The sequence below is a fragment of the Symsagittifera roscoffensis genome, chromosome 3 (genome assembly GCF_963678635.1).
Source record: "Symsagittifera roscoffensis chromosome 3, txSymRosc1.1, whole genome shotgun sequence".
In the NCBI taxonomy this organism is placed as follows: domain Eukaryota; kingdom Metazoa; phylum Xenacoelomorpha; order Acoela; family Convolutidae; genus Symsagittifera; species Symsagittifera roscoffensis.
In genome coordinates, this window is record NC_087064.1 from 24,458,665 (window position 1) to 24,478,276 (window position 19,612).

At 36.5% G+C, this 19,612-nt stretch overlaps 1 protein-coding gene across 1 annotated transcript; it reads right to left on the reverse strand.

Moving 5' to 3' along the window:
- Positions 1–933: 933 nt before the first annotated feature.
- Positions 934–17,985, reverse strand: LOC134841351 (kinesin-associated protein 3-like). Its single transcript, XM_063857279.1, has 16 exons — positions 17,952–17,985; positions 14,486–14,617; positions 13,853–13,998; positions 12,929–13,126; positions 12,449–12,606; positions 11,580–11,727; positions 8,625–8,806; positions 8,372–8,428; positions 7,795–8,004; positions 7,415–7,633; positions 6,646–6,817; positions 5,194–5,319; positions 4,735–4,919; positions 2,476–2,692; positions 1,703–1,811; positions 934–1,453 (listed from the first exon to the last, which is right to left on the reverse strand). Exons 1-16 carry the CDS (start codon positions 17,981–17,983, stop codon positions 1,150–1,152), a joined length of 2,595 nt encoding a protein of 864 aa, XP_063713349.1. The 5' UTR covers positions 17,984–17,985; the 3' UTR covers positions 934–1,149.
- Positions 17,986–19,612: the final 1,627 nt, after the last annotated feature.

Sequence of the window (19,612 nt, forward strand, 5' to 3'; positions counted from 1 at the left end):
TTACATTCATTTACAACCTGATTTACAAAACTTATATCATATTTACTTATATCATATAAACTGTTTCTTATCTACTTAGATTAACTACAACTTATTACATCGTCTACATTTATCACATTCATTTACAGCCTTATTTACAAAACATATCATAAATATGTCGCGTCAGCCATTCAAGATAGAACACTTAAGCTTTTTGAAATGTCTCGCTCAATCGTCATCTTGTCTCATTGCCATCAAATCTGAATCATGTGCAACTTGGTGGAACATGATTGGCTCACGATTAAGTTCAGAATCAACTCTGCCGGATGAGCCAGGAAAATCGTCTCGTAGTGGCTTATTTCGCGGTTTCGGCTTTATTTCCAGTTCCGGCTTCAAAGATTTTTCCGAAGCCATTTTTTTAGTGTACTCACGGAATAGGTTAGGATGTTTCTTTTCTAAGTGAGACGCGCTTGGGTTCTCTCCCTTTTTGCATATCATGGATTCCTTGCAAGTGTTGCAAATATAACTGAAATCCCCTTTCTTTTTGAAATAGTCCCAAATAGGACTTTTATCAACAGGTTTCGACATCAGCTTCAATATCTGAAAATAAATCGCAGAAATTTAAAGTTTCAAGAAGCGCTTTGAATTTTTCAAATTCAATAATTTTTTGCTACGCGATAGCTGTGAACTCGGATCAAGAACTTTTCATGGCATCTAAATTGTAAATTTATAATTATTTTGCATTTGAACAACAGTGAACTATGTACAATAAACTTATAAACAATAAAGTTATTTCTATTTACAAATACTCTTACATGCTGAACAAAATCAGTTTCAATGAACGGTTGCTTGCTTTTTTGATATTTGAATTTGACACAACAAAACCTTATATAATTCTTGTATTTCACGTGAATCAACGATATTCGCTATTACTTTTCATAAACAAGATGACTGGTGATATTTTGTAACTTTTTCGTACCAATTACAAGAGGTCATGACATCTTTTACGAACTGGTGAATTTTCGATAAAGAAAAAAAAATAGTTATAAGTCACAAGAAAAAACTAATATATTATTTTAAATGCATTGCAATTAATACTCTCTTGTTTTTATTAAACTACAGCATGTCTTGTTTTTATTAAATTATAGCATGAAAATTTCCAGCAATTCATCAATATCTATCCTGTCTCTTTGCAATCATGGATGCTGTTGCGTGCGTGGCCTGGTGAAACCTCAAAGACGGGGAGTCCGGGTTGAAATCGTCCTCATCATCCTCACTGTCATCGAACTGGGGCATGCCCCCTGGCCCGGCTGGGTTCAGTTGGTGTTGGTGATACATCAGGTTGTCATCTCTTCCATAGAGCTCATTCTGACTGTCCATCTGGCTTAATTTGTGCTGTGACTGAAGCGCGAATTGGCTGCTGCTTGTGCGCAGGTCTCCATACATGTCTGCTATTTCGTCGGGCGAGCCTCGTCTTAACAGAAAAACGTCCAAATAATCATTCACAATGACAACATTTTGAACGCGTACACTGTGTCGTCAATCTTATACCATCCATCCGCGCTTGATCATTAGGCAAAACAACTGTTTCATTTTTAAGGCAAATGAATTTTTATGCGAAGGTTGATCGTACGCTATTTAAAATAATGGTGAAACTATTTTTCATAAGTTTAATTAGTAATAGGTTTGCTGGTTATTTGCCATCCCGAAATAGAAATCTTACCCATTGTCCATCATATCTTCTCTGTCCATATAGCCTGACCCCATAGCGTTGTATCTTGCAATCTCCTCTATGTAGTTCGGCCCTTGTTCACTCACATAGTCTGTCCCTTCTGTACCAAACAGATAACAAAAAAGACATCTACATTATGCTTTCTCTTTTTCTGCCCCATACGCATTCTCCTTGTATCATTTTACATGGGGAGAAATTAAAAGACAGCGAAAAAATATGGTCGCTAGCTTTTGGACTGACACTCTGGAAATATTGACCGCCGGATTATGAATCAATCGCCTTCCTAAATGATTCTACTGTCCTTCATTCAAAATTGCCTGGATTTTTTCCAAAAAGCAAAAAAATAAATCAACACTTAGTATGATGTGAATTAAAAGAAGTTGAGCTGGAAAAAAAAACTTTAGCAAGATAAGATGGACGAAAAATGAACAGAAAAAAAAACATGTCATTCAACTGGACTCATCTAATTTTTTTATTCAATACGCCACTTTCACCTCGACTGTTCTCAGGGGCGGATCTAAAATTTTCTTGAGGGAGGGAGAAAAGGGGGGTTTGACGGATTTTCAAAAATGTATCGAAAAATTTGTCGACCTTTTTTTTTAGCAAACTGTGTTTGCTAAATTTTTGTGCTAGGCAAAACTGACCATTCTGTGAACAAAGTTATTTACGGAAAAAAAGTCAAGTACGCGATTGTAATATCGCAAGGGTAACTATTGCAAAGGCAATTAAATGGTAGACTCTTTCGTAGAAATGCTCCGACTAACGGTAGTAAAGGTCTGAGTTTTCCAGAATGTCCGAATTCTGTAGCAGATGTCCGAACTCTGAGTCCCCACTGATGTCATGCGAGAGCGCCCCTCCCACGCCTCCATTCTGCTCTAGTGGATCTTGTCCGTCCGCACTCTCGATCAGCTCCAGCCACTGTGAGTTATGCCAGTCGAATTTGACTCGCTGGATTTTTTCGCCCCACTCTTTGTCCAGCTCCTGACGACAGTTTGAGAATCATCAAAAAAGAAAAATTTGCTTACGCTGCATAATCTGACATAGAGCAGCTGCACATCTTGAAGACAAAAGATAAAACCGCAAAAACTAGCTCCAAAAAGTTAACACAGAGGCGAAGCTGCACTTCGCAAACACTATCAAAAAAATGACAAAAAAGTAGATCCATAAAGTGAAATAAAAAAAGAATAAGCCTTGAAAAATGAAAATTTTGGTGTGGCGACCAGGAGATTTAAAGTACTCTGTCATCGCATCTGCACTACGTGCCTTGATACTTTGCGAACACTAGCCACAAAAAGGCAGCTACATATGCTAATAAATTGCCAAACGATGCAGCAGAAGTGGCAACAAGTACAAATAGACACAGTTTTGCATGCAATAGTTTAGAAGATTTCAAACAAGCATCCACTCTAACTTTCCATGTAATCAATTGGAAAGCTTCTGCCAAATTATTTATAAAATTTGCATTTCATAAAATTGTGAGATATATTACGTTAGAAAATGTCTGAAATCGAGTTTTTAATGTACTGTTGTTGAAAGAAAATAGCTTTTTGGGTTCGTTTGATAAATGAAAAAGGCATCAACAGTGTTAACTTATTACTAATCGATAGACAAATCACATGCTATCAAAAAGCCGTATAGGTGCCCCAAGAATGGCACAAATATTTGCTACTTAGGTTGGAAAAAAGGAAGTCGTACTATAACACTACTCTCGCTTAAGCTAGTGTAGAAACGGGAAATAAGGAAAGAAAAGATAAAAAAGGCCTTGAAAGGTAACACTTCTGCTAAGTGGCGGAATCGAATCGCCTACCTAGAACAGACGCTATTAAATTGTCGATGCTATGCAGCAAAAGTGTCACCATGTTAACAAATTAGCAGTTTCATTTACGAATTAGGTTGGAAAAATAGTGGACATAGGGGCGAAACTGTGCTTAGCAAACACTAGTGAGAACACGACAAAAAGCAGGTCTATAGATTGTAATAAGAATTAAGTAGAAATAAGCCTCGAATTGATAAAATTTTGGCTAGGTCTCGGATTCGATATGCGACAGAGATTATGAGTCTCACGCACTAACCACTCAGCCACGGACGCTTAATTAATCACAAACACTAGCCACAAATAAAGCAGAGAACAGATGCTATGAAATTTCCAATGCTACAGATCGTGATTATAGCAAAAGTGTCCCCAAATAAGTAACACTTTCAATGAACCCTTTTATTTGCGAGTTATGTTAGAAAAAAAAAGGTTCGTACTAAAACACTAACTCTCGCAAGCTGGCTAGTGTAATCAGTAGTCTCAAACTACGCTCGCTAGCTTACTTGAGTTGACACAGCTTATCGGGCCTCTACAGCTTAGAGAATAAAATTGTTCGACTATATATTCGCCTTTCAATTGATATATGTAGTTTCAAGCACACCATGATAAGTGCTCGTTTCACTAGCCAGTCCCGGTGTTTCAATATTTCCCGGATCAAAATAAAACACAGAGGCGAAGTTGCACTTCGCATACACAAGCAAAAATATGATTAAATCTCCGCTTACGCGTTAATAGCGCGAAATATATCGCGTGTTAATTGTCCCAAATTGGCAATCTTTAAACCTCCATAAATCACAGGTAAGATATGTAAGCTCAGGACAACAATACTTTTTGAATGATATAAAAAATGCCCTCAAAAATGGCTTGTTAAAAAGTCTGAAATTTGTCTGAAGAAAAAAACCACCCCGAGCACAGATATTCCGTTACTTTCGTTACGAAAGTCGGAATAATAATAGTCTGTGTTAACATCCTTAGCATTGGCTGTACTTAATAGCTGGTTATTGATCAAAATGAACACTTTCAAAATGAACACAATTTATCGCAACAATATTTGCGACTTAGGTTGGAAAAAAAAGATAAATCACACTATAACACAAGCATTGCTTGTGTAAACAAGAATGGTATGCATGTGTTAATCAAGGACACCATATCTGTTTTTCGGAGATCAATCTTAATCTTTTTTGTTCTGACGAACTGGAACTGCACTGACCGATATGATGTCGAGTGTCATGTCGCACACCTTCCTGATCTCGGCGTTCTTGTCGTGCATGAGGTCGATTATGTAAGCGGGTGCCTGAGTCCTCTGCAGCACCAGTTCCCGTGTGGTCTGGTGGAAGGTCAGCTGGTAGAACACATAGATCGTCTGACACACTATCTCGTCATCTTCCTGCTTCACTGCAAGCAGAAAAAGAAGGTCATACAATAATCATTTGCTCAAATTAGACTACTTCATATCTGGCAGATCAGAAACATTCAGTCCCAATGCAACGACAGGTACAATCGAACGATTTAATGGAACCTAATATTTATATTAGGCAGATATGTTAGCCCGAAACATGTTTTGACGATTAAAACATGTTCAGACGCGGTATTTGTGGCCAACAAATTCAGAAGAAACTTTCATCAATTTTGAATAGCTAGTGTCCAAAATCTATTCAAGTGTCCTCACGGTTGAGTAGTTCGATGAGTTTGTGAATGATGCCTAGATCTGCCATCAGCTTAGCACAATCCTCGTCAGTGGCCATAGTGCCAATTAGAATCACTATCTCCAGCAACATGTCGTCCTCAGCACCTCCTGTAGCAAAAAAAAACACTTGACCAAACTTTTTATTTTTTAAGACTTTTAGGGTTCGTTTTTAAGACTTATTGTTTTCTCTTGATAGTTGCTCATGCTAAAATAGCTGTCACTAAACCTCGAATGCCTGGATAACTAAAATTGCAATTAAAGTACTAAAGCAACTAAAACTTTTAATCTTTTACTAGAAACTCAGCTACCGTATATTGCAAAAGAATTGCGAGTATTACATTGGTAGAGTGTGCTAAAACAATATCAATTTAGAGTGTGAACAAATATTAGTTTTTCCTAAAAAAGAACGCAAAAAAATCTTCACGGCCTATATAAAGGTTTTCACTATGTTCTTGGACTAAACCAGCGTCTAATTCCGTTAGTAATGAAAATCATTTGCGCTTCACAAAATAAGATGATCCGTATGATGACGAGCAAGCTTTAATCGCAACATTAATCATGAATTGAACACATAGGCAAACACACTTGCGAGAACACGACAAAATCAGCATTTCAGCTCTAAAAAGTGCAATTATAAAAATTAGAAATAATCCTTGAATTAGCAAACTTTGTCGACCTCTGAGATTCGAAAATGCGACCTAGAGATTAAGAGTCTCGCACACTAACCACTAAGCCACGGAAGCATAATTGTTTCCATTAACCACTCAGTCACGAATAAAGCAGAGAACAGATGCTATGCATTTTCCAATGCTAGTGAAATTTCCAAGTGAACACTTTAATCAGGGGCAGACCTAGGATTTTCTCGAGGGGGGGGGGGCGGATTTTCAAAAAAATTTCGAAAATTTTGTCGACCTTTTTTTTAGGTTGACCAAATTGATTTTCCGAGCTCTCCTAAAGCACTAAAAAGACCCTGGTTTGGCAAAAATTTCTGCGCCGCAGACAAAATTTTTGAAAAACAGGCCAAAAAGGCGTTTTTCGGCACTTTTTGGAAAATTTTGATAAAAAAATCGCGTTTTTTCGGCGCGCGCTCCCCACTCTAAATTAGTATATATTGGCGCCTAAGGCGCCTTTAGAAAAATTTTAGGGTCGATCGGCCAAAAATCTATTTCTTAAAAAGTGCCAAAGGGGGTCGAATCCCGGAGGGGGGGGGGGGTCGAATCCCGGAGGGGGGGGGGGGGGTGGTGGGGTCCGCCCCCTCTTAAATCCGCCCCTGCTTTTAATGAACTTTTATTTGCGAGTTAGATTGAAAAAAAAGGTTCGTAATAACACACTCAGCTGATCGCACGTGTAAAAAAAACTGAGAGCCGATTCAATCCCCGCAGAAAGCTATCACAGCTAAACTCGTATTCGATCTTCCTTCTGCACAATACTGACCTGACGAAGTGATTTTTGAGTCAATGAAGGGCATGAGGTCACACTTCTGAATCACCAGGGCCCAGTCGATCTCGAGGCCACTGAGGTTGCCCAAGATGCCCAAACACTCTATGACGAAGTCGTCTTCGTGGTTGTTGTTCTTGATCGCCTTCGCCAGGTCACCCACGTAGTCCTAAATCCAATAAATTCATTTGATAAAGTGCTTTTGATAAAAACTAAGTACATATAATTTTTCTCGACAATCGACTTAGCAATCTTCTTACTCTTGCTCTCATATGCTTTTGTCTAGAACAGCCAAATGCGAAAAACGTAAAGTTTACCCTGAAGCTCTGCGAAATTTTCCTAGCAGAGTTTCATTTAAACGGTGCATATACAAAATAGTCCCAAAAACCATGTAATGGAGGAAAAAAACAGTCCAATACAAAACAGTCCGGTTTAAGGTCGCCGCTCTATGCGCGCGTCGCCGCTTCGCGGCGATAACCGGCTCTAAATTTCGTATTAAGTCCTACCCTCTATTGGCAAGCTCGCAACACGTTGGCGCGACTGCGGCGGTCACTATTTTGTTCATTATGCTTGTCGAACGAAGGACAATTCTCGGCCTGTTAAAACAACTCTTAATTGGGACTGTTTTGTATCGGACTGTTTTTTCATTCATTTTCATACTTTTCCGGACTGTTTTGTTTGTATTGGACTGTTTTGAATGGGACTGTTTTGTACAGAGACGATTTAAACGAGTCGCATTACAAAAATGAGCGAAGCAGAGACTTACCACAAACAAAGGTTTCAAGGAAGAATGTTCCGAGATATTTCTGATCATCTTGAGAATGAAGCTGTCCTTGAACTTGAAGGCTCTCTTCATCAGCAACTTCAACCCTTTGTTGTCGCAGATGAGCTTCGCATTTCGTACATTGCACGCCAAATTTATGCAGAGTGAGATGAGCTCCAAGTCTGCTTTCTCTTGTGGGTTTTCCAACAACAGTCGCATCACCTGAATAAAATGTTCCTGGTCACATTGGCTGTTTTAAATCATTAAAGTGTTCGATTCTTATTTTAAACTGATTTTTCAAAAGTTCCCACGTTTTCAAAATTCTCAGGGAAAAATCATTCCTCATTCAACGACTATTGATTCGATCAAATTGCGAGACTTACAATTGGTATGCAGTCAGTGTAAGTGAAGAGTGCCTTGAATCGGTCTTCAATACTGATTTGGTACAGGAGCAGCAGAACAGTTGAGTGGTGGTACTCGTGGCCAATCAGTTTGACCAATGAGGGCAACATGCCCCCCTTCGCCACAGACTGTCTCAAGTCAGTGTCAAATGACAGGTTGAGCAGCAGGCGAAGAGTCAAGTTCAGAAGATCCTAACAAACCATTATCTGTTTCATTCAAACCATGAACTATTTTCAAACCATTAACTATTTTATTCTTACATTAAAAACAGAGCCATTTAAAGCTCCATTTAAAAACATCCTTACATTTCATTCTATTCTATTCTTCTTCTAGATATCATACAATAGGAGACTAATTATGCTCAAAAGCGAGAAACTCTTTATTTTAGAAGGCATATATTTTGCTCACACTGAATTCTTTTTTTTTAGATCAACAATACAATACAATCGAATTCGAGCATACAATCAAATTGGAATTAATTTTTTAATATCCATATGCATACAATCAAATTGGTAATAGCATGAACTTTGAACCCCTTTTTAAAATACTTAGACTTACTTCATGATTAGACTCCGTCACCAGCTTCGAAAGCTTTTCCACTATGTTCAGCTGTTTCTAAAACAAACGGAAAAAATATAATCTTATGAAATCCGAAATCCCTAACATCCTACATTTAAACTAACAATTAATTTTTGCAAAAACGAATCTGAAAATGACCATTAATCTGAAAAAATTTCATTCGTCTATAAACTGAACATATTGTGAAAAAAGTGAAGGTGAACTAAATAGATTTATGATTGAATTGACGCACCATTTGATCCTTGTTCTCTTTGTAGACGGAGAGTTTCTTAAGGAATGAGACTACTAGCATGAGGAGGTCTGGGTTGTGTCTCCTCTCCAGCAGAGTGGTCAACAGAGACACCATGCCCTTGTTCCTCATCTTCACTTCCACTTTCTCCTCCTCACTGATGTTCAACAGCAGGTACAGCGTCACTAGAACAACACAGACACAAATTGACATGCAAAAGTTAGGGAACACCAAAAATGAAAAACAAAATATGAAGTCAATGAACTGTTGGCAGAGTCCATGAACTAAATGATTTCCTAGAACTCAAGTTTTAGACTTCCGTTGAATTAAAAAAAAAACAAACCACGTGCCCAACAGAATTGAAAAAAATAACATTACCGAAACTTAATGAGTTATATGGTAGAAACTTAAAGAGTTATATGGTATATTTACCAAGACTAAACAAATTTGAGCAACTTATTCAATAGACTTTTTGCTCCTAGTGTTCTATCATTTAGAAATGCAAAAATACAGCTTAGCCAATAAACAGTTGGAAAAAAGTCAAGCAACGCAAGTAAACAGAAAAAAATGGACTTACTTTAAGAAAAAATCTCAACTTTCGCACTTCAAAGATTGACTTGCAGCTCTTAGAACTTCTAAAACAATTTATGATTAACATTTTTTGATAAATTTAATTCAATTTGAGAAAACTGTATCAACATTTAAAACTTTTATTTCTCTGAGAAATCTGAAAATTAAATTCCTTATTCGAAACTAGAAGTCGATCACGTTTTTCGTGACCTTTACACTTTTGCTGTTCGATAGTGGAATTTGCTTTTGCTTGGCTTTTAACAAAGTAAAAGAAATGAATTAAAAAGGAAATCGAAAGTTTAACCGCGAAACCGTAAATTTGAGCCTGAACAAATTTGAAGACTTTTCCTGAAAAACAAGAAAACAACGAGACTTCTCCTGAGAAACTCTGTTCATCGACTCTTAATCAGTCAAAAAATGTTAAGCCCAAAAATATTTTTTGTAGCAAAAACCACTCTCAACACAAGTGTTACTCGAAAATCAGAACAAAATAATCAGAGCTTCAATCACATTAATTCAGATCAAAATCGTCAATTTTTTTCGATTGCCAATAATAATTTAAATTAGAAAAAAAAAACACGACACAAAGCGTAAAAAAACACAACTGCCCTTCGCATATTTAACAAAATATTACCGATAACGCTGCTACCACGGAGACTTTGTGTGGATAGATCTGAAAAAAGTAGACCGAGCACAGATATTGCGTGAATAGGAACAATAAAATAGAGGCGAAGCCGCAAGCACAAGCGAAGCAGCTCTAAAAGTAAAAGAAAACAGCCAACAGACAATTTGAAAACAGAAAAAGATACCGACATGTCTTGAAAACACTTCAACGTTCGATTTGAAAGAGAAAACATGAGTTTAAAGCTCTCTGAATATAAAAAAACACTTTATGATCATCAGTTTTTTTGATAGAATTAACCAAATTTGAGAAAAATGGATTAATGAATAATTTACTCCGAAACCTGAAACCCACTTTCGAAATTAGAAGTCGATCACTATTTTTTTTTGTTACCTTCACAATTTTGCTGTTCGATAGTGGAGTTTGCCTTTCTTTTAACAATAGAAATACACTAAACTTAAAAGAAATCACTCTTTAAACAATAGAAATGCACTGAACTTAAAAGAAATCACAACTCTAATCGCGACAAATTAAAAATGATCGTGCACAAATTGTTTTCCTGAAAAAACATCACGACTGCCTAAATAAGAGTCTTCACTACGGTCATCGACTCCCAATAAAAACAATTGCTGCTAGCGAATTGAACCTGCGATCTGCTGAATAAGACTCTCACGTCCATCCATCTGTATCACGATAGCTTGAAACATAGAGGCGATGCTTCACTTCGCAAACACTAGCAAGAACACGACAAAAAAGGAGCTCTAGAATATGCAATACGAAAAAATAGAAACAAGCCTCGAATTAGCAAAAATTCCTCTAGGTCTAGGATTCGATCTGCGACCTACAACAATCAAGAGATTTTGAGTCTCATACACTAACCACTCAGCCACGTACACTTAACCACCAACAAACACTAGTCACGAACACAGCAGCTAAATATGCTAATAAATTGCCAATGCAATTCAGCAAACGTGGCACCAAATACAAATAGCCAAAAATTGCGAGATATATTGAGTTTGAAAATTTCTGAAACCGAGTTTTTAATGAGTTATGTTGTTAGAAACAAATGGATTTTTTCGATTCCTTTGATGAAATTAAATTGCAAGAAACTAAGTTATCTTATTGCTATTCAAATGTCCAAACGCATGCTACCAAAAAGCTCTACAGCTGCCTCAAAAGTGGCACCAATATTTGCGACTTCTTGCGGTTTGAAAAAAAAGGCTATGAATAATACACTAAGCTGACGCTAGTGTAAACAGTAGCCACGAATAAAGTAGAAAAGTCAAAATTCTACTGCTTCAGATCGTGACTATAGCAAAATTGCCACCAAATAAATACTTTTATTTACAAGTTTGAGTGGGAAAAATTAGAGTCATACTATTACACTACGCTAGCTCGCGTGCTTAATAATAGCCTGCATCAAAATGTTCGGCATCGATTGTGATTTACACTGCAGACAGAAATTGAACACCAAAAAATGTTACTGAGCTTAGAAAAAAGTGAAAATGCAGTGTAACACAATAGTTTGCCCCCATCCCACATTCGCTTTTGACCGACTGCTCTTTGGACCAATTTTTGAGAAGAAAAACGTGATATATGCTCTAAGCCTTCGAAAAAACCCTAAACGTAATTTTGTTTTTGAAAAAAGAGTCATTCTAGTTGCCACAGCCCGAAAAATGAAAATAGCCGGCCTTCAAAATAAAAACTATATTTTCCCAAAGCCTCATGTCAAAAGTAGCAGTACTGAACTATCCCATTCGACGCACCTCTGAGCAGTTGTTCCTGCTTCTTCTTGAGCGCGTCGAACTTGGCAGTGAGTTTATCGAGGTCCTTCTGTTTGACACTGCTGCTGTTCTTCTTCTTCAGGAAGTCCTGCTGCCACTGCTCAAACTTCTCTATTTCTGTTTCCACTATCTTTAACACAACACAAACAACAAATTACATTAGTTATTATCGTACACCAAAACAAAAGAAGAATGATTCAAAAAAAGCCACACAATTACACTGGGCTAAAGAAACTTTGTCCCTTTCCATTCTATTTGTTCGACAGAATTCGTCAAATAACAAACTGACCGATATGTCAAATTATTCAAAATAATTGCAAATTTTGTCCCATTGTTTTAACTTGTTCTACGAAAACGTTTAAAGTTTGAAATCGGGCTGATTCGAGCTGCGTGCTTGCCAGTCCAGAGGCACGAGCAGTTATTAAACACTGAGGCAAAGCTTTGCTTCGCAAACACTATAGCGAGAACACGACAAAAAGAAGCTCTATAAATTGCAATAAGAACACTTTCCATATTCAAAGAACAGTTAAATTTGCGAATTAGGTTAGAAAAAAAATCGCTAGCTGATGGCTATTGTAAATACCTTGTGGTTATCGCAGCAAACGGCCGACACCACCACTCTAATGGGGAATAAATGAACCAATCTAAACCGCAGTTTAAACACCTCAGGTCTGATTGTCTTAAGATAGTATCACTGGGTACATGCTCCTGTAAAGTTTTCAAATACCTGAATTCGCCTTCGAAATAGTGCGATTAAAAAGCCCCTTTACCAAGCGATTTAAAATAATTTAACTTAAGCCTCATATGCTGCTCATACTCGCACTTGTTAAAAAACAAAGAGCTACTCTCACCTCTACACATAGTGCGCCTATCTTGAAGTGATGAATGAGTCCGTGGAAGTTAGAAAAGGAAGAGAAGCAGAAGAAGATGTAGATGATGTTGATGGCCAGATCCATGTCCTTCTTCCAGTCTTCACGCAGCACACGCGCCACCGCAGTAATCACTGTCTCTAGAAACAAACGAAGAAATGATTACAATATGTCTAATAATTCAATTACTCTAGATTTATCGTAAAGGCGCTCCAATTTGCCAATTGTGGTCTCAAATTAGTCAATTATTGTGTGATATTCAGGCTCAAAAAACTATACAGGATGATATCCTGTTCCTTGGAATATATTGCGCGATACATTAATGTCAGATACACCATTTGCTAATGTTTGACACCTAATTCAAACCTTGTTACTCTTTTTGTGCCTCATTGGTGATTTTAGATACTTTCGAACAACAAGGCAAACCTTAGTATGCAAATATGTAACGTATGATTGACTTACCATTCTGCAGTATTTCCTCGAGGTTGTCTGGGTTCCTGGCTAGTTGAAGAATGAGCGCAGTGCCCCTCACCTTCTCTGGTATGTCCTCGTACATCAGGTCACAGTAGTCGTCCAGATCGTTCAGGTTTGCCACTTCATTAACCTCAGTGCCCTCCAGCGAAGGCGCCTCCAACTTGTTCACGTTCTTCGCAACCGCAGCTGAAACATTCCTAAGTAATATCTCATTGGTTGATGGATCTAAACTGACCTACAGCATTACCACGATAAATTAATGGACATTAATAGGCAACCGGCCAAACACAACCCGGGTTTGGAAACTGAAAATGTTATCTTTCTCAAAGAGTTCATCAAACTTACGCTGCACGAAATTATTTACACATAGGTGTCTATGAACTTGAGTGCAAACAACAGTTCAACAAGAATGAGACGCCAAATTCTCCACCGTCACCGTCATTTTATGTTAGACGGTGGTCCCACAGGCTGATAGCTGCAGGAGATTACATAAATCTATTTCATAATTAATTTTCGTTCTTTGTCAAACTTATCTAAATTTTTTGATGGTACTCATTGCCGAAATTATGTTAAATAAAATCGATCATCATGGAGCCAGAACTCCAATCTTAAATTTAATAAAGTTTTGTGACGAGAGTCTGGATTTAAAATTATGATCGGTATTTGAATTTTCGTGACAAATGTGAAGTTTTCGTAAAAATGCGAGAATGGAATTAAATTTACCACAGAAAAATAAGGTAAGATAAGGTGACGGACAATGATGGAAGCTTCCGCTCCGTGTAGATTCAATTTAGTTTGACATATAATTTGAAGATAACTGCAATGGGTCTTGACTATAGGGCATCAAGATGAGTCTTTTCTTATGCCATCGTTTTGAACAAAAATGAGATGAAGCCCGATTATCAGTGTTACCTGGGTTGTCCTTCCTGTTCTGGAGGTAGAAGAGAAGCTGTTCCACTTCTGGCTGTTTGTTCTGAGGAATGAGTTTGCACATGTTCACTATCTCCTCACTCAACGTCTTAACGTCAGTACTCTCCGTCAGATTCTTCACCCGGATGCTGCACGACAAATGCAACGATTAACTTAATGAAAATTCAAAATATGATGGAGCAAAAGTATTGCAGCGGGGACGTGCTGGTTTGTTGCTAGATTTAATATTTGTTGCAGCTTCAATTTTTTCAGTCGTTACTCCAGCATGGGGAATCTTTAGAAGGTAAAGTAAAATGGCGAAAATAATGAACTGCGGAAGTTACTCAACATTTATACTCCGATCGACAATAGGAAATTTTTATGCTGCTAGGTTACTTTTTGCTACTTTCTAGGATGATTTCAGTTCAAAAAGTTTCAGAAATATTTTAACAGCAAAACGTTTTCATGATTGCACGCTTGAAACCCTGAGTAGCAAAAACATATACCCCTGATACCATTAATGCTGAACATTGTATATATGCCCTGGTTCCCAAATCATCTTGTGCCTTGAGATCTATGTTGGTAACTATTCAAAGCTTCATTCTAATGATGCAAGAGATGTGTGAGTTGACCTACGTCTTGGTACAGTTCTTCCTCTCTCCGAGCATGGGGTCTCCTAGCTCCCCCAGAATGGTCGCCTCCACTTCATATTGCACCACCAGCGCCTTCTCCGTAGGGTGTACATCCACGCCACACGACTTTACTTTCCTATACACATGTTCTTAGTCTTAACATACTCCATGTTTGTGTTCCGAGCACGGTTGGTTTTGGGTAGATATATCATATTGAGAACTTTTCAGTCTTTATTCGTTATTTCCAAAAAAAGTTTTCAATTCAAAAAAAACGGTCAGAATAATTTCGCTTTTTAAACTATGTTTTAAAATGAAAAGCAAAGCAGATCATGGCACCACTTGAGACACAGAAAAGATTGAACTGCTAAAAGAAAAAATGAAAAATCGAAAACAACTTTTCAAACATTTTTCCAAAATCCAGCCAAAAAATGATCTCCTAAAAAAGTAAGATAATCTTAAACAAAAACAAAGGTAGCCCTTGAAATAAAAAAAGGGAAAAAGGAACGACACAATTGCAAGTAAAGTAAAAAAAAAACCAAGCAAAAAATACTCGAAACGAACGGTTAGCAACCTTGACATCTTAAAGAAACCTGTTTTTTTTTTGGCAAAATTCAACCTTGCTTTCCAAAAAGTTTTCTTCATTTCGAGAAACGGCCAGAATATTTTCGCATATTTAACTATGTTTTAAAACAAAAGCAAAATTGAACATCGCATCACTTGGTACACTGAAAACAATAAAAATTCTTAAGAAAAAACGAAAATTCGAAAATAATTTTTTCCAAAATTTAGCCAAAAAATTATCTCCTACAAGCAAGATAGTCTTAGACAAAAACAAAGGCAACTAAAGAGAAACGAAAGAAGCAACGACACAATTTCAAGTTAAGTTAAAAATAACAAAAGCCAAGCAAAAAAATATGCTCGAAATGAACGGTTAACAAGTTTGACATCTTAAAGAAACCTGTTTTTTTTTTTGGCAAAATTCAACATTTCTTTCTCAAAAGTTTTCTTCATTTAAAAAAAACGGTCCGAACATTTTCGCTTTTTAAACTATATTCTAAACTAGAAGTAAAGCGGAGCATCACATCACTTGAGACAGAGAGAACTTTGAAAATGCGAAAACAATTTTTCAAAGAAAATAAATTTAAACTCAACAAAAGCAGCTGGCAGACAAAATAATAAAAACAAAAGTGCTTGTATCAGGGCAAAGCCTTGACTGTTCCCGACTGCCCTTTAATTGGTATCGAATGGTTTTTAGTAAATCAATTATTCGCAAAAATGTGAAATTTAAGCTGATAATATGTAATTAATGTCGTGTATGGAATAATTAAGACCACTTAGCCACCTCAAATCAATTTGGAATCATTTTGTAGTTCGGGTCATTACAGCTGGGCACATGCAAATTTAAGAGATCGAGCTCCCGAGGGAGCGAAGAATTTAGTGAAATTCGTCTGAATAAAAAAAACCACCACGAGCATATATATTCTTCACTTTCTTCGAAAGTCGGAACAATCACGACGTAAGGCCAAAAAAATAAATCGGAGAACATGATCGATTTTTAAAAACGTCTTGTTAAACATTTATATTACAAAATAAAAATTAAACAGCAGACCTCGAAATACTTGGCTGCAGGATTAGCAATTCGACTTTCGAAGAAAACGTAATAATTATGCTTGCGCCGGTCTTTTTCATTCAGTCAATTTTCAAATGTTCGACTGAAAAATATTGCTATCCGGAGCTCAAATGTAAACAAAAGATCTCACCTGTTATCATTTTTTTTGAAAGTTATGGGGGTTTGAAAATGGGTTTGAAGTTGGGCTAAGCAACGCGCGATGTTTCTTACAACACGCGTAAGCGGCGGATTAATGCATTCCAAATTGAACTGAGGCAAACCATTTAGTCTTTTTATTAGGAAAGACGCTGCATACATCCCTTGTAATTCACGTTAGCTTGTGGGGAATAAATTGAAAAAACTGACAAAATTTTTTTTGTTTTTTCATATTAATAGTTAGTCCATTTTTCACCCAAAAACAGATTTCAATTGAGCTAAAAGTGCAGTCGGAACATTCAGGGCTCGGCCCTGATACACGAGCAGTCTTGTTTGCAGCTACCATCTTGTTTGAACAAGATCAACCTCCGCAGACAGATTCTTACTGGACAGATCAGTCTAAAGCAGATTGATGCACTCATCTGATATCTTTTACTAACTATGAATAAAATAGAAAGCCCAAAATGAAAATTACCTTTAAATGCGCTGAAAACTTTCAATATATTCTTTTCAATATTTAGCAACAATTCAAATATTTAGCAAAACCAGCAGTGACCTCATGAGCAACATTCCGAATATAAAAATTGAAAGACGACGCTGTTAAACAGTTTTTAAAAATGTTATTCAATGTTACGAGCGCGGTAACTGAGCCGAGAGAAGATAGTCAGGCACCCGATAGTCCAAAAACTTGATTTAGGCCGGAACATTGGAGCCCCAAGCAGGCGCTCTACCACTACACTAAAAGATTAGCTGAACTATTACCAAAAAAATGTATGCGAACAATTAATACCGAAAAAAAAACGTCTAGTTCCTGATAACACGACACTGCAATGTCGTTAATATGATATAAATCTTTCAAAGCAAGTGAAGGAATGAGGATTAGTGCAATAAATCAATCAATTTTTTGCTCAACTTTAGTCTCTCGTACCACCTCTACCTTCTGCTAATTTTCACTGAGCTGCATAGCAAACGAAAATGTTCAACATTTTGGGTCTGCCATTTGAAATGTAATTAGAAAACATTGAAAAATTTGTTTTTCGGGAATGGTAACCAATGAGCTTCCGCCAAACTGATAAGGTTCTATGTTACTTCGGCATCATCTTAAGGTTGTCTATGTAATTTCTAATTGAGACATTAATCTGAGGAAAAACAGATAATTACGGATATTTACAAACATGTTTCTAAACGGATATTTACAAACATAGCCAACAAAACGTTAGTGTCAAGAAACTCAAAAAAAATTGCTTTTCTCTAAACATTTATAACGTTCGCAGTTCGAAAAAATATACATCAAATTGAAGCTTTCTGGATTTTAAAAATCTTTTATGAGTGACTTTTTTTGATAAACCAATCCAATTATAGGAACACAGGGTCAATAGATAATAATTTTATTCCCTAATGTTACATTAATAAAATTAAAATCAAACTTTGAAACTTTTTCCCCTGTTTTTTTTTGCACATATTGCACTTTACTAATTAAAGAGCGTAATTTGCCTTCCTCTAAGCAAGTTAATTCAAAATGAATTTAAAAACCAGAAGTCAAACAGCGAAGAAAGACCCAAGACGTATTCCTGAAAGCACAAGACCTAAATAAATGCCTTCGCGTGGTTCATTAACACTTTGAAAGGAGTTTCAAAAATGCCATATTCACAAGATTTGATTTGTTTAAATTAGGTATTTGAATAGGATTTCATTATTGGCTTACTTTTTAAGGTATCTTGCGTCGTCCACATTCATAATTACCTGAAACGAGTAAATTTTCAGACAAACTTCATCTCAATCCGGATCTGTTGCAGAAAAGTGAGTGATAACTTGCTATACCCTCAGCAACTTCTGTGATGTATTTCATAATACGCAACAAAAAACTATGACTTCAATATTCGACAAAAATTGCTATTCCAAAGTTCTTGAAAGAGCAAAATTGAACAAAGTCCATGTAATCATTTCCGACTCAAAATTAATAAGAAAAAAACTGAATTTAACCAGTTTAGAACGACAATATTCAATTTCAACAAAATATTTCAATGCGATTTCTGTTTTTTAACTCAAAGATTCACTCATCTTCGTCAGATGTTTCGTAGCTGCTATCATTAACCAAGGTTTCAATTATCCTATTTATCTGGTTGGTAAGATCCATCATTTCATCGGTCAGCGAGTTCATAGTAGTCGTGAAATTGTTTACATGAAGAACTAACTCCTCTGGCGTTCTACTCATTTCCAACACATTTCTCTGAGCTCGTTGTACGGCGTCCCTCACAAAAGCCGGAAACTTTTGTAATATTTTCACAAAATTTTTCGCAGCTATTCGGTTCAACGATTTTATTGGCATGTTTTGCTTGATAACAGAACACTGACTATCGTACCACGAAAAACGACGCTTGTATCCCAGGTCCGATTTCCCGCGCGCATTCAATTTTCGCACAACGATTTCTGTCTTCGCCCTAAGAATTTTATCTTTTATGAACTTTTTCGGCATTCCTCGACAAACTGGACAGGAATGATTAAGAGTTTTCAACCATGTTGATAGACAAATGTTGCAGAATGAGTGGCCGCATGGAATGATTCTACAAGGATCAATTGGTAGCAACAAACAGATTGCACATTTGAGATCTTCTACTCTCCATTGTTCTCGTCTTACGGTTCTTCTTTGAGCTTGAATTACAGCTTGTTTCAACAGAAGTTTAGCTCTGGCTTGATTCATTCCAGAATAGCAAAAAAATAATCATCAATGATATTCAAACAACAAAATCACAACAAATCTGAAACAATTTCTCACATGTTTTACACATTTCATAATAAATTCAAAATTTTCGGTTAAATTTGGATCGGACAAATACGAACATCGTCAATTTTTACTATTTATTAACATTTTTTCTCTATAAAAACTGTTTTCCAATTGGCCCATTTTACTATGACTATCAAGTTTGCCTTATTTCAATTTTTTCGTTAGGTCTTTTATCACACCACGCAGAAAAGGACACTAAATTTGAAAAACTTTAAAATATTATTTAGGAATATGATCGGAACGTTCTGAGCTACTTGATAGTAACCGGCTATCATTATTTTTTATTGTCGAAGTATTTAGCAGCTATTGTGATTTCATATTGTGGTCAGAGCAACAACTAGCTATGCTTATTTTAAAAAAAATCTGATCAACTCCAGGAACTCAATTGTATGTACCATTACAGGATTACATCATAAAGATTTTTTTATCTAAGTGAAATATGGTTGCGTATGATCATGATGATTGTTTTAAATTGAATGAACTAAAAGCCTGAAACGTTTTTAAAAAATATTCAAAATTACTGACTAGAAAACAGAAAAATCAGAAGAACTTCAACTCAGGCTGCAAATTTTAAAACACAG

Excerpts from the sequence above, each read along its gene's own strand:
- LOC134841351 (XM_063857279.1), bottom strand. The coding sequence starts at position 17,983 with ATGAATGTGGACGACGCAAGATACCTTAAAAA. Across the intron at positions 8,807-11,579 it reads GCAGGAACAACTGCTCAGAG|TGACGCTGTACCTGCTGTTG; the intron begins GTGCGTCGAATG and ends GTGTTGTTCTAG. Across the intron at positions 6,818-7,414 it reads CCTTGAAACCTTTGTTTGTG|GACTACGTGGGTGACCTGGC; the intron begins GTAAGTCTCTGC and ends TATTGGATTTAG.